Source organism: Ambystoma mexicanum, chromosome 1p, assembly GCF_040938575.1.
Source record: "Ambystoma mexicanum isolate Mex_15411 chromosome 1p, UKY_AmexF1_1, whole genome shotgun sequence".
In the NCBI taxonomy this organism is placed as follows: Eukaryota; Metazoa; Chordata; class Amphibia; order Caudata; family Ambystomatidae; genus Ambystoma; species Ambystoma mexicanum.
In genome coordinates this window covers 600,940,657-600,955,376 of record NC_090921.1, presented here as the reverse complement: position 1 = coordinate 600,955,376, position 14,720 = coordinate 600,940,657, and the positions used below count along the sequence as shown (strand labels likewise).

Genomic DNA, 14,720 nt, shown 5'->3' with positions numbered 1-14,720 from the left:
TCTTCAAATAACAAAGAAAATGAATTATCAAGATCAGACCAATTTGTGGTGGAAACGCTTTCGATTCAGACAGCTTATATCTAGTTACAATAGTTTCTCAAAAGGACCCATGATATTTTACTTTTCTGCAGTTTGTTCATAGAGTGATAAGCACCAAGATTAAGACTTTTAAGGGAGACATTTGAGGGGACAGACATTATAATAGAATTTACAAGCTCATTCAATAAATCTGTAGTTTGGGATATTATAGAGTTAATACACAATGTTTTGTCTCTGGCGAATTCCCATTTCCAGTTTCTCTTCCCTCTTCATGTTGTGGATAAAGTGTATTTAAATTGCCCTTGTTCTTCCGAGGAGGTGACATTTTAGAGAAATATTAAGTCATTGTCAATGACGTTTTAAATGTCTCTTCCTTCACTTCTAGATCCATTTTCTTGGATTTCCCTCCTTTATCACTTGAGACCCCCCCCCCAGTCAGAATACTTGATGGCCATACGTCATAGCAGAGTTATATTTTTGTATGGCTGCGGTTTATGTACCAAAGATTCATCAATATTTTCAGCAATTGACCAGGAAAGGATTAAATAAGCTTCTCTAACATTGAATCAGTAAATCGATTAGTCTTGGTATACTAGGAAATATCTTGCATGCACAATAAAAGTCACTCAAGGGAGCATAAGGCCTAATGTGTTAAAAAAAAAAGAATACACACTTGTAATTTACTGAATATTTTTAAAATAAAGACGTTTTAAAAAAATTGAGTAAGTAAACATGATCACTTACAGTCTACAAACACGTTCAAAATACCCAGTATAAGGACCAAACTTCACTGGGACTGAGGGTAGTACAAACACGTTCTTCCCGCAATGTTCCTGGCCCCCAAGCATACTGAGATTAGCTGGAGAGATTCAAATAGACCAACCAAGCGTTGTTCCTGTGCCTACAGCTAACCTGAACCTACAGGGAAAATTCAGTTCCCACATATTCTTTCTCAGCAGGTCTCGCTGGTGAAACTCCACCAAGCTGTCCCAGTGTTCTCATTCCCATGCTCACTTGTACTGACTTGCTGCATGTGAGGACGTGCTTTGGCTCATTCTTTAAGGAGATTCCCGCTTCCTTCAAAACAGTAGAGACAAAAGACTCCAAACCAGTAACTTCGGGTAAAACACACCAACCTCCTGCTCAGACTGCCTTGGTGATTTAGGATTCATGAACATTGACAATGCTCACATCAGCACGGAATTACACTGCTGTTATGGCACTGTACCTGGTTCAGTACCGCTCTTATTTTTTTTCCCATGTTTGAAAGCGTGCACCCGCCAAGCTGAATTTTCTTTTCTGTATCAGCCCTTTGCTACACAGTAGATAAAGCATTGTCCCAGGTGCAAGCCCACAACAAAACACTAGATGGAAGTTCCCAGGGCCCATCAGACAGGCTTGTTGGGTCAGCAGCAAAGAAATGTCTGACCCAACCAATACATCTTTTTTGGTAATATATAGCCTACCCTGCGCAGTCAATAACTTAATGAAAAGAAAATACAGCCCTAAGCGACTAAATGGACAGAGCATGCAAACAACTTAAAAGCAAATCAATTACAGTAAAGGTGGAAAAAACAAAAGCAATGTGTGGTAACTGAATACACTATTTAAAGGCGCAGGGACCATACAGAAAGGAATAGTGCACAAAGCCCCATTCTAAAACCCTTACAATCTTTAGGGATTTATTCCAGGTATTCCTGTGGTGTAGGCCCTTCTTAACCAATTGAAAGATGGGAGACCATAAAGAGAATGTGAAAGTTAAGAAAAAAGTAAATGCAGTGAATATCCATCTGAAAGGAGCCCAACAAATTCCAAGGAAGATGAGCGGCTCTCTACAACTGCTTTGGAATTGAGAAAAATCAAACTGCTGGAAATGGTATAGAGCTAGTTTGCATAAATACAAGAGATTTTGTTTATCATCCCACTGTGGAGAGGATGTTGAGCGTAACACTTTCCATGTGCAACATACTGAACGGGAACACATTTATATTTGACATGCCAAACAAGTACAGGATGTCAAGAGATGACATCCACCCAGGGATGCCTGACAAAATAAGAGACACAAAGATGTTGCTTTTTGAATATTTTACTCATCAACATATATTTATGTACAGATTTCAGACACTTGGGGAAAAATTGAGTAAGTTACAGCCACAAAGACTGTCTTTTAGAGAAACTACTGCAATTGATTAAATAAGTCATCAAAAAGTCGAACAGCATTACAGACTGTATATAAAAAAGACTGGGCAAATACAAAGACATATCGAAAACATCTATTTCCTTTCTACAAATAACATACAGTATTTACAAGTTTGATGACTTGACATACAATCATTCGAAATCTCAGATGAGGATCTGGTAACCAATATCACATTTAGCATAGCAAGAGGTGAACAGAAGCCTAATCTTCCGTTGTTAAGTGTGTCCATGTGTCCACATTACTCTTCCTATACTATCCTCATTGATTCTCGCACTCTCTCTCACTCGCCTCTAAATGTCTTAAACCCTAGCAATAAGGACTACGATCTAACAATTTCCTTTCTGTTGTGGGTTTATAAACTGGTGTTTGGCTATGAACATACATTTTTCTAGTAGCCCTTCAAAGTCCCGTTTAAGGGGTTTGTGTAGAATGCATTTCTATTGTGTTTAAGGCATTTTTATAACACCAACCAAATTTTATTCCAGATCTGAAAGCTCCGAGACTTGACTAGAAAGTTAAAAATGTATTTGTGTAACATAAAGGCAATTTAACATTTGCTTCTGTAACATTTTATAACTTCTTGCTGTTCATTCAGGTTATGCTGCTGTGTTTTTCCTAAAGCAACAGGATTTGTACAGTGCAGAACTTCATCAGATACAGTTATCTTATCATAACACCATATTGTGCTTCACCAGACAAGACTGTAGTCTGGTATTACTATTGTATAAAAATCAAGGTAAAAGGCACATGTGTGGTATTTAAGAGTTTTGGATTAAGAAGCTACTGACTGCCAGGGTTACAGTACCATTTAAGTTAAAGTAAATAAGGGAGAGTAGGTCTGTAGTACTCTGATCGTGCCTTCTGATCTATAACCACAAGATGGTAACTTCCTTTTCTCTCCTTACATAGACAAGGCAGGGGGAGTGGGAACATTATGTTGTGCACTTTTGTTGCATATGGTTTAGAGACGATTGTCCACTGGTTCATGTCAAGACAGCAGTAGGCAAGACATGTATGAATGAAAAGTTAACTATTTCCGTTTCAAAATTATATTTTGTAGACAGGCCTACATTTTGAACCCTTAAACCTATAACTAAATCACTTTTCTTAAAAAGGACGCCAGTGCCAATGGGCATAACACACGTCCTGAAATGGAGAAGTTCCATTGCTGCAAAAATGATTTACGGAAGAACCCATCAGAAAAACTGCAATATGATGAAGCATATTTATTTTATTTCGGGTGTTTACCCCATTCCTGTTTGTGTTCAGACAACTTATTCTGCGAGGACAGAAACCACAAAGTGTAGCATGTGGAGAAACGAATAGTGTGCTGAGGCTTTGACCATTGGCTCACAAAGTTTAACAAGACCTTTAAGTGGCAGCAGGAGATAGGGTTACCCTGTTCTCTTGGTCTGATGTCAACATTTAAACACTGCATGAATTTCCCAGAGTTGCTGAATGGGGGAAGACGAGATTCACAATATCATCCATCCATCAATATGCTGCAACGAGGCCACTCAAGTTAAAGAACATTTCTACTGACCTGGACACTACATTTTTGTATCAGAAGGACATCTTGCAATACACAAGAAGTAATCCAATTAATTGGCGACTTCAGCATATCATATTTCACAGGCACAGATTTAGATGATGGCTTTATAGGCAGGGCATTGACTATCAGAGCTCATTTGTGTTAATCAACATGGAAAGAATGATTATTTGAAAACACTTTCACATTAAAGCCTCAAATTAAAGTGAATGAAGAAGTGCTGATGTTTCAGGCATATCTATATCAAATTCACAGTCCCACGATGCAGAGTAACAGTGTCTTAGACAGGTGCTACTTTTCCAGCTAAGTTAGATTACACAAAACCCCATTTGCCTTCGAGGATCTGGGGCACAACACCAAGCCTGTCTTAGTCATTCATGCTTAAGGGTGATCTGGAGCTCTTGTTGTTTGTGGCTAGAACACTGGACAAGGAATTGTGTCTCAAACACAGATGGAGAACAGGACCTAGACCTTTAGTGGATCATGAAACTGCTTTGTGGATCGACATTTCCCCACTTAAACAGAACATTACTCATTGCTGCTGTCACCACCATAGATTTTGATCTAAGGTCCCAATCCACATTTAAAAGCAAACAAACAGGCATGCCGCTACACACTGTGTGAACGTGTTGCATTGCCTTCCTACTAAGAAAAACATAACATGTATTTTGTTATCACTATGATTGGCACACATTAAACATCTCGCAACTCTGTGATGCTCTACAAAATATAAAAAGGGTAAGCTTTATCAATAGTTTTGAGGGAGCCTAAAATATTGGGATCTTACTGTGCATCTACTAAATGTGAATGAAAGTCTGTGCGGAAGGGCCATACTGGCAACAGGACACAGGATAGATCGAAATATTAGAAATGAAAAAGGGCAATGCTTCTTACTGACAAAGAAATAATTAAGAGTGGGCTCAACTCAATGTAATACTGGTTTACCATGAATTCAAATTCACATTGCAGTAAGTGACTCGAATGTGAATGAGAAATAAGATGGGGGGCTTGTAGACAACCTGAGCTAGTCTGGGGTTGATGCAGTGTTTATACAAGGAAAAATGCAACACAAACCAAAGGCACTGGGATTGAAAGGACCTGCATATGTTATCCCTGGTGAAAGGTGGGATGGCCGTTCTGGATGCACACTATGTGGGAAGCCCAAATCGGCCAATAGTGTTAACAGCATCTTTGGGTTCCACACCATAGTCCAAGGTAATGGATATTTGGAAATGGAACACATTCCCTCAGGGGCGCCTTTCCATTCAATAGATATTTCATGCAGGGGATAATCTAATTGGGTAATGTGGATGACCAGCACCTCAAGACGGGGAATGGCTGAGGAAACAAATTCCCTACTCTGTTCAGCGAATAACAATAAAACATAGCATTACATATTAACAGGTAACAAATGTGATGTGGTTACACATTTCTCTTTCATACCCGATCCCCATCAGTCATCATGAGTGCTTATGTACTTCAAACAAACAAAACACTGAAATGGAAGGTCTACGGGTTTGCTACCACATACTACTTCCTACACTTTCAGAACAAACATGACTAGCTTTTGTAGGACTTTCTGAATTCACAGAAAAAGGGGAAAATAAAAATCCTCCACAAACAAAATATACCAACAACATAACATTTGATATAATATACATCAGTATGTACTTTACAATAAAGTTTTGAAAACAACAATTTCTGTAATTGCCAGAGAGCACTTACTTTAGAAAACAAATGAACAAAAAAGTTCTTGATTTTGCAGCATCAATTTCAAATAAGCACATTCAGCAACAGACGGAGAAACAAAATGTCAACCCACACATCTCTGAATGCGGTCAATCTGATACTGTGCTTCTCCTTGCAGCCACTATATTTTTCAACAAAATGAGGTCTCTGGAGAAGCTAGGAACACAGGGTAGGAGTATACAGTTTTATTGCAACTGTACTACCATTGGGAAAATATTGGATTCAGTTCATGCTTGAAAGGATTACTCTTGAATGTCATTCTAAATTTCAAACTAGTTGAAAAACCTCCAATCCCGTTTCCTCAGAACAATTCAAATTTTAATTAAAATAGTGTGTACTCTTTTGAATAACATTTACACACTGAAGATCTTTTTTGATGAAGACCTTCAATACTTGAATACATAAAAAGCATAGTCTATTTGAGGACCATTTGCAGTCCTTGATCTTCTTTTGCCAGCCTATACATAGCTGCATAGGATTCAGTGTCTGGTAAAATTAGATTGAAATTTGGATATGAAGTTGTTGACTCTTGGGTCAAGAAAAAATAAAAATGACAAGATATAGTGCTAATTTAAAAGACAACACAAACGTTGTTCTGTGCAGATGATTACAAAAACAGTTTGGGTTATCTTAAACCTTTGATTTGAATGTGGGAAACCTATTGTTCGCAAAGTTGTCAATGATAAGGCCTCTACAAAGAATTGTAAAAATGTGATCATGTGAAGCAAGGTGCCCTTTTATCCTGGCCTCCTTGTTAAAGGGACTTTGGGTCGATTGCCAGTGACCATCCCGATGGTACCTATGCAGCAATTGTGTGCATTATGGAGAAGCAAACTATCCCCTGAAACTTTGCTTAAATGTAGAACATGCAAATCTGCCACTCTTTTCCTACATGGAGTCTTCACAATGGATTTAACCACTTTACAAAGTGCTCCTGCATACAGATAGGCATGCCACTGCACCAGGAGAAAAATGAAGGAGAAAAATGCAGGGTTACTTGGAATGGCAGCACTTTATGGAGATTGCCTTGACTCTAGTGGAATGGTTGGGATGATAAAACATTTAAAAAAAGACAGGAGGTATATTCAAGAGGACCCTTGTAAATGTAGTCAAGTTAAGATAAAACACTATTGAAGAGCATTGTATATGGCGTTCTGATGAACAGTTTTGGTTTCACCTTAGACTTGAACAGATTTAGTCATTCAGCAATGGTTTAGACAATGTTAACGGTTTAAGAGACTCCAAACTCACTTTTACATCACTATGTGCAATAAATTCCTGGCAGCATCAGAGTGAAACACATTTAGACACTTTTTTCTGTTCTATATAGCATCAGAGTGAAACACATTCTTGAGCTTTGATAATCTGGGTCTACTGCACCTTAAAGCAGAACTAATTTTAAGTAGGTGCCCATAGAAATATACCTTACAACCAGACTTCGTGTATTCTAGTAAAAGAGGAATAGTGTTTGCCTATATCAGGTCTAGCTGCAAAGCGAACGGGTTACAAGCATAGTCCAGTCTTGGGTCACTGAATAAGAACAGGCACTTCTATGTCCACGTACACAAGACACAAAAAAGCAAGCTGATTTTCACTAAGGCACTGAACTTTAACGCTGGCATTTGCTTTTCTGACAAATGTGTTGGGAGCTAAATCGTTTAAACAGAAAATCGGTTTGCTTTTAGTACTTTGGCATAGTGAATACAGACCAGCAATTCTTCACGGCGGTGCTTGGTTAAAAGAAAAGGTTGAGGCCCTTCAGTTTGTAGTTTAGATGCTCCATATTACAAACTAAATTAAGAAAATGCTAAAACTGATGAATTGGCATGACATGATGCGCCCGGAGGCTTTGTAACATGCTTGAAAATGGGATGTGTCACAGGTAGCATTCAGTATCTATGCTTCAGGAGAAAAGGATTTCAGTCTTGCCCATGTTGACGAGAGAAATTTGGTTCATGTGAAAAGAAATGATGGGCACCGAGTTAAGCAACAGGTTGAAGGCAGGATGCACAAAGGTATAGTATAATAATTGTAGGTGAAACAGGTGATTGAGCAGACATTGTTGAAATGTGATTCAGGACTATCATAGTACATTCATTAAGCAAAATTATCCAAGGATTGTAGTCTTCAGTGAACAAAACAGATTGCTTCTACTGGCAACGGACATCAAAGTTAGAAAAATCATTAAAATAACGGTTAGAACACACATAGTTTTTAAAAGGTGCAAAAAAGAGGGTTGTAAAGTGACGAGGCTTCCTGTGCAAGAGTGGTCTGTCGAGAGCTCATATGTTACACAAGGTCTGACGCAGCAACCCACTCTGCTACAGAAGCCCCAACTGAGGCACAACGGCAGTATACGTGCACAAAAGAGTCCACTCATGGCTTCAAGTTGAGGCTCAAGGTTGACCCAATTGGGACAGCATTTGCCATGAGTTGGGCGGAACAGAGCGAGAAGACCACAAACAGCATAAAGTGACCTAATGTTTCTGCTACTGTAATCTTTGGTATCTAGAATCAAAGACGAAACAGTTTATCAAATGCAAATAAAGTCCAAGACTGAAATGCGTGGTTACGGCTACAACCACACATTGGATATGCAGTGCAGGATAATACAATACAAATCAAACACAGAAGACAATATAGGTTGTACTCAAGTAATACAGCCAGCCCTTCAGTCCACTTGGGTATCAGGGAGGGTTCTGCTTCAAACCCACAGTGTTGACTATTTGGCAAGTAAGATGAGATGGCCAGTTCTCCACAGAATTTACCAGGACACAGGAAAGTTCAAATTGAGATGTTAACATATGCTTCTCAAAATTACACCGTGGAGAGTGTGTTGTAGGACGAAAGGAAAAATCCATGACAGCCATATAGCTTTGCACTATGGGTCATATTTGCAGAGCTGGTAAAGAATGTGATCGTTTGTGATGGATTATAGGCGAGAGATCCCATCTGAGATGCACTGGCAACTGCAAGCAGGCTTACGATTTCCCAGGATGAAGATTTTGTCATTCCGTCTGTCCAGGCAGCAGCCCTGTGGTACCACCTACATGAGCAGCAGACACGCCACCTTTCAAGCACTGAATCCTGCTGACAGTCCATAGGTATAGATCACCCCAACCATTTACACCAGAATAGAAGCAAACATCATCTAAGAGGCACTAATATTGCAGAGTAGGCTCAAGTTCAGGGTCCCCAAAGGTGGGAAGGTTGACTGGGGAAATCCTTGGAAGGTTCAGGAGGCCCGTCTAGATTTCCTGCAGAGAGTGGTTCATGTCAGGGCGCTCTCGCTTCACAGGTGGCTCACTAGCCATTCGGGAGTCCATATCTGTGTCACTTCCTAGGTCACTCATTTCATCTGTAAATGGCAAGATACAATATCAGTAATATTTCAGTATTACATATAGAACTTCCCAAAGTCATAACATATTTGATTTTTCGAGACACTGATTAGGGAGGCAAAATGCAGCACACATATGATCAGCCATTCTATATAAAAAAATACCTTTCCAAAGAGGCTGTGCTATGTGAATGGCACAAACATGCAGCATCTCCGCAAGCTAGAGTATCTGAGGTACACATTTCAGTCACTTCAGATTAAGTAGGAACTAAAATGTTATTCACTTGTACATACCATGTAATCCTCACAAGGGTATGATGTGACCAGTGATTTCATTGACGAAAAAAAATGAACACATTAAGGTTGGTCAAAATCTAACGTTTTGCTTGAATAACACTTTACAAGTTCACCTCGGATTAATTTACTATTAGCACCCTGGCGGGTGGGAGGGAGCCAGCCAATCAGCTGGCTAGGAACACAGGCTTGAACCACTGGTGAAAGCCTGCGTTCCATGATGCCTGACATCTGGCTCCCCCTGCCGCCACCGCCCCCCACACTCTGTCCCTTTATTTTTTCTCACCCCCCACTTACCTTATATTTCTGCAGCAGCGAGTACTGCTGCTGCTCCTACTCCCAGACTCCCAATGGCTGACATAAGGGAAGAAGGGCTCTGTACGGAGCCACGCCTTCCTTTTCCATGCTGGCCATCTTGGAAAAGTATTTTCCTTCGTTCAAGGGGACGCGCGCTGCGTCCCGTTGAACGAAGGAAAATACCATCACCCTGGGTTACTGCTTTGGCACCCAGGGGTGTTAATGTAGCCTTAAAGGAATGGTTCGCCCAAAATGTTTTATTTCAAAAATAGATAGGCAATATTAGAAAAAAAACGATTGCCATTTTTTTTGTTGTTGAAGTCCCTATGTAAAATTTTGAGCAATTCAAGCTCAAAGATAACACATTGGGGCATCCATTTTGTGAAATGGATGCCCGCCGCTGTGCTCGCTTTGGCTTTTGCGGTACTATTGAAGGAAAAGCCAGCCAGCTGTAGTAAACAAAAGCTACCACTGAGTGGCTTTTCCTTCATTGGTGCTGTACGTGGAGGACGGGGACCAGAGACTACAGGCAGAAAAACCGGAGCCGGAGGAGCCTGAGAAACTTAGAAAGAAAAACCGCAGCATTTTCAAACACAATAACGTATTTATGTTTGCTTCAAAAGCGACCGCAAACATAAATACAATGTTTTTAAAGCTGCGGTTTTATTTCTAAGTTTTCCGGGCTCCCGCAGCTAGTGCTTATTTTTTAAAAAAAATAAATAGCATTTACCGAGATGCAGCTGCAGCTTTTCTGCCTGTAGTCTCCGGTCCGCGTCCTCCGAGTCCCGGCACCAATGAAAGAAAAGCCACCCAGTGGTAGCTTTTGTTTACTACAGCTGGCTGGCTTTTCCTTCATTAGTGCCGCAAAAGCCAGCACAGGCGGGCATCCATTTCACAAAATGGATGCGCCCATGTGCTTGCTTTTGCAAACTTTGAGTTTGAATTGCTCAAAATTTTACATAGGGACTTAAAAAAAAAACAGTGAACTCAGTCTATGGATTTGATGCAGTTCTTGGATCAAAGTCTCACACAAAGTTAGAGTGTACAGAAAAATCACTTGCTGGGCCACAAGCTGCTAATCCTGTGAGAAGGAAGTTGGAATCAACTCTAAACAGGTAAACCAATGCAATTCCCAAGTGAGAAAAGCATGGCTAACGGCAATAAGGCAAGTACCCCAAGCCTAAACAGTACCTCTGGTTACAAGTGTGGTCCAGCTGGATTTCGTCTTGCCACAGCAATGCAGATACTGGTTCCTAAGCCCCAGCCGTGGCGACAAGAGGGAGGACTTCTGGAGGGTTCCTATGGAAGTAGTCAGGAGGTCGTTAGCAGCTACGGGCTCTTTTCAGTTCCGCTGCACTTCGGGGTTTCAGCGCACAGCAAACAGCACTGATAAGGAACAATGGACACCGGTTGGAGTCTCTTGGCTCCCTCGGTCCCGCACTCTGGTGAGGGGACTCTGGGATCAGGAGGTCCTGCTTCTGGAGGGTCCTTGGGAGGCTCCTGGAGCTTTTAGCCAGATTTGTTCCGCGGCAGACGTTGCACTCTAGTATGGACACTCGACCCATAGCATTGAGCTCCTGCAGCAACAGAGAGGCACAGCGTCAGGAGCTTCTCCGTAGAGGTGAAAAGGGAGGTCAGCACAGCAGCAGGGCTTCACCAGGCAATTCAAATGTCCAGGAGGTTGCAGCAAGCTTTGATCACGGTTTCTTCATGAGGTTATTCTCCCAGTTGTCGACTCTGCCTGTAGTCCCAAAACCCTCGCCTTCTAAGTAGGTTTCTCCCATTCATGCACAAGCTAGGCTGTCAAACAGCAGAGTGGCTGCCCTGAAAGGAGAGCCAGCCAGCCAAATCAGGACTAGTTTCATTCCTAGAGAAAAAGGACAGGGGAGTTTCAGGACCCTCCCTCACATCCTGTCCTTCCAGGCACACGGGAGCCAGGGGCGGGCTTCAGGGCTGAGGGCCACCAAAGGCAAGACAAACAAAGGGCTCAAACCTGTCTCAATGCACAGAGTAAAAGCCAAGAAAGACCTCACAAACAGAAAATGGCGAAAGAAGACAGGGGCCGTGTTAGGGAGAATTCTCTGTTTAGGCTGAATTTCCTAACCTAGTGAGTCCCCCAGCAGCTTTGTTGGATTTTTGGGGTTTATTTTTTTCTCCTGCCAAGAGTGAGACTCTTTTACCCTCACTCTTGGACATGATTTGAGTGGGTTTCTTTGAATCTAGATGTGTTTGATGGGCTATGGGGTCTTTTACTCCATAGGGCTTCATGTGTTTTTGTGATGTGTGTTACACAGCACCCTCAGTGCAGTGACACAGGGGTGTCATAGTGACCCCCCAGTATAGACTCCGTACCCTGGGACTGACTACTGTCTCCCAGGGCATGTAAAGTCACCATTGACTTTACTAGTCTTAAATTCTGAACAGAACCAGTACAAACCATCATATTGTGGACGTACTGGCTTTGGCAATTCGATTGCCCCAGGGTCTGTTAGTCGAGGGGGCACGTCTCCGTCCCCCCTGATCGAGTTTTGGCTGGTGGCAGTGGATACTACTTTTTATATTCAACCGCAAATATTTTCCTATGGGATTTCCCATTGTTTTAGGCTACTATCTTTATTTAATTATTTACGGTAGCCTCGAACATACCGCCGGTTTAATTAATATTAATTCTCCGGTTGGTATTTTTTGCCAAAACTTGATTCTAAAATGGCGTTTGTGTTCTCTTCTGTGACTCCAACCCAAGTCGAGCCCTTTGTTCCACTTTTTGGCGGGCTTCTCCACAGAAGCCCTCCAAAGTGGTGCCACTCTGTCTGGGGGTACTTAGATGGGGTGGAGGGGAATTTAGGCACCCTGGACTGAGTTGCCTAGGCAACTCAAGTCGCACTCCATCCTGATTGGCCCAAGTGGTGAGCCGGCCGGCCCACCACTTAGCATGTTTGAGTGACAGCTAGGCTGAGTGAATGGGGGTTTGCTGCATAAAAGCAGGGCTTTGGGGACTGGAACTTCAGAAGTCGCCACAGGACCTAAGAATCTGACGAGGGAGAAGCCGAGCCGACCTGCCACAACACCACCACCGGTGGAGCCCTGCTGGACCGTCTCACCACTTTTCCCCAACGACAGAGGAGATCTCCCGCCGGAGAGTCTTCTTCCTTTGACTGGTGGGGATAACCAGTTTCACCGTCTTTTCGCCTTTCCGACGTACCTCGTGGCCGCCTTGCCTGTGCCAAGCACCCCGGCAACCGGGATACCACGTTTTACCACAACCGCGAAACAAAGGTACCACCTTTAACCGGAAAACTCTGCGGCTGGTTTCTTCCCTGGTAGTGCAACGGCCTTCAGCTTTCCTCCAAGTTGAGATCTTCTCTTCACCTGGACGACGACGCAACTTGCACCCACTACTAGGAACAACTGCCACCGCTGGAGGATCCTTCCCACTTAAGGTACCGTGTCCCGCCTGGCTTCCCTTGCTACAGACTGTACGGGGTAGATTTAGTCCCCGGCTTTCGAACCTGGGTTAGCCTGGGACACCCTGGCTAAACTTTCCTAAGCCTCTCTAAACTCTTTTTGAACCCTCTGCAAGACTTTTCTAAGCCTAGTGTAACTGTGTGATCTTGGGCGCATGTGTGCTCTGCTCTCTCCAAGAGTGGGCCCAGCCTTTGGACTTTGGCTCACCAGTGACTTTTGCTCTTCTGCCTTGCTAACAGTGTTCCTGAAACTTACAGTGGTGTACCTTTCCATATTGTCTTTTTCCCTCCCTTTCTAACAAACTTATTGGAGTGCCATCTAGTTAAGCGCTCACCTCTGTATGAAAATAAGTGGTGTTTTACAGTGACTTATCTGATAAGGAAAAAGGGGTGTATATATTACAACAGTAACTGTTTAGAATATTTTTCAATAAGAGTGCTGGAGTGTTTCAAACAGTGTGTTTTTGAATAAATAATTATATACTTTGATACCAAAGCTCTGGTCAGTGTTTGCTTGTATTATTGTATCCGAGTGCCTATTGTGTATACTTTGCATACTGCCTAACTCTTCTTGAGAGAAGTCGGACTGCTCAGCCACAGCTACCAGGTAAATCTGGGTGGTACAGACTGCTACCAAGTGGGTTTACTGCTAACAGCTGTAGTCCTAAATCTTTTGCAGTGTTCCCGAAGGGAACTGCACAGGTTTCTGCCTAACAGGCCGTTTTGACAAAATGGTCACCCATGGGTGTTGTACTGCAGCTGATGGTTCAGCCTGCGGTAGAAAAGCACAATGGTAGGGAAAATTAAACCACTGCCACCAGCCATTTAAAGTAGTGAGGGTAACAGAAATGTTACATGGGAAAGTAGGATAAGGGGCTACTAGGTAACCCCCCCCCAGCATTCCACATAGGATGGTGTGTGCTGGACCTACAAAGAGAAAAGGTTAAGTAAAGTCAATTTCACTTAACTATTCTTGGGAACTATAGTTCACACAAGAAAAGGTATTTAAACCGTATGAGAAATCTAAAAGATTTCTCAGTGACAGTGTGTCACCATACAAAAATCAGATGCCTATGGAGTTTGTCAGACTCCAAAAACAGTGAAAACACAAAATCCAAATCGGGTAAAAACACGAGAGAGTGAGGAAAAGGTCCCACCCACTCAGGAGTTAACATTAACTCAGTGCGTTTGACAGCTTGCCAGCCTGCTCTGGTGTCCCTCCTCTCTTCCTAAATTTCACTTCAGAGCATTTGCCTCAGGCTCATTTGGTGCGTTTGACAGCTTGCCAGCCTGCACAAGCTGGCATGTAAACAGGCAGACGTGTGTTTTCCTTCGGATTGTTTTTCCTTGACCTTCAAATCATTTTGTTCATATATATATATATATAAATATATCTATCTAATATCTATCTATCTAATATCTATCTAATAATCTATCTATATATATATCTATATATATATCTATATATATATATATATATATATGGGATACATTACTCACCGTAATCATATTTCTGATGCTTGTATCTGCTTAGATTCACATGCTGTGCATAGGCCGACATCTAGTGGAAGCTGCGGAGTATTACAGTTTGTTTTTCGAAACTCGAAAATGGGCGTGCCAGTAATACTATCCCTAGTGTGACGTCCACTGTACCCAAGATCCCTCACGCGTCTAGGATCCTCAGATTGTATTTTTTCTGACATGAGGAAGCATGAGGAGTAGCGTGAGTACAGATAATCCAAGCAGATAGACAGAAAGGTAAGACTACAAGCAATCATGCGCCTTCTC

The 14,720-nt window shown here is 42.0% G+C and overlaps 1 protein-coding gene across 3 annotated transcripts in view; it reads right to left on the bottom strand.

Annotated features, from left to right (window-relative positions):
* Nucleotides 1-2,109: 2,109 nt before the first annotated feature.
* The window catches only part of RFX2 (regulatory factor X2), a 580,927-nt gene continuing 568,316 nt past the window's right edge, over nt 2,110-14,720 (bottom strand). For all 3 annotated transcript variants that reach the window (XM_069649559.1, XM_069649558.1, XM_069649560.1), the window contains one exon: nt 2,110-8,895. In XM_069649559.1, coding sequence (XP_069505660.1) covers nt 8,786-8,895 — 110 coding nt within the window. In that variant the 3' untranslated portion in view covers nt 2,110-8,785. The remainder of the gene's footprint in view (nt 8,896-14,720) is intronic.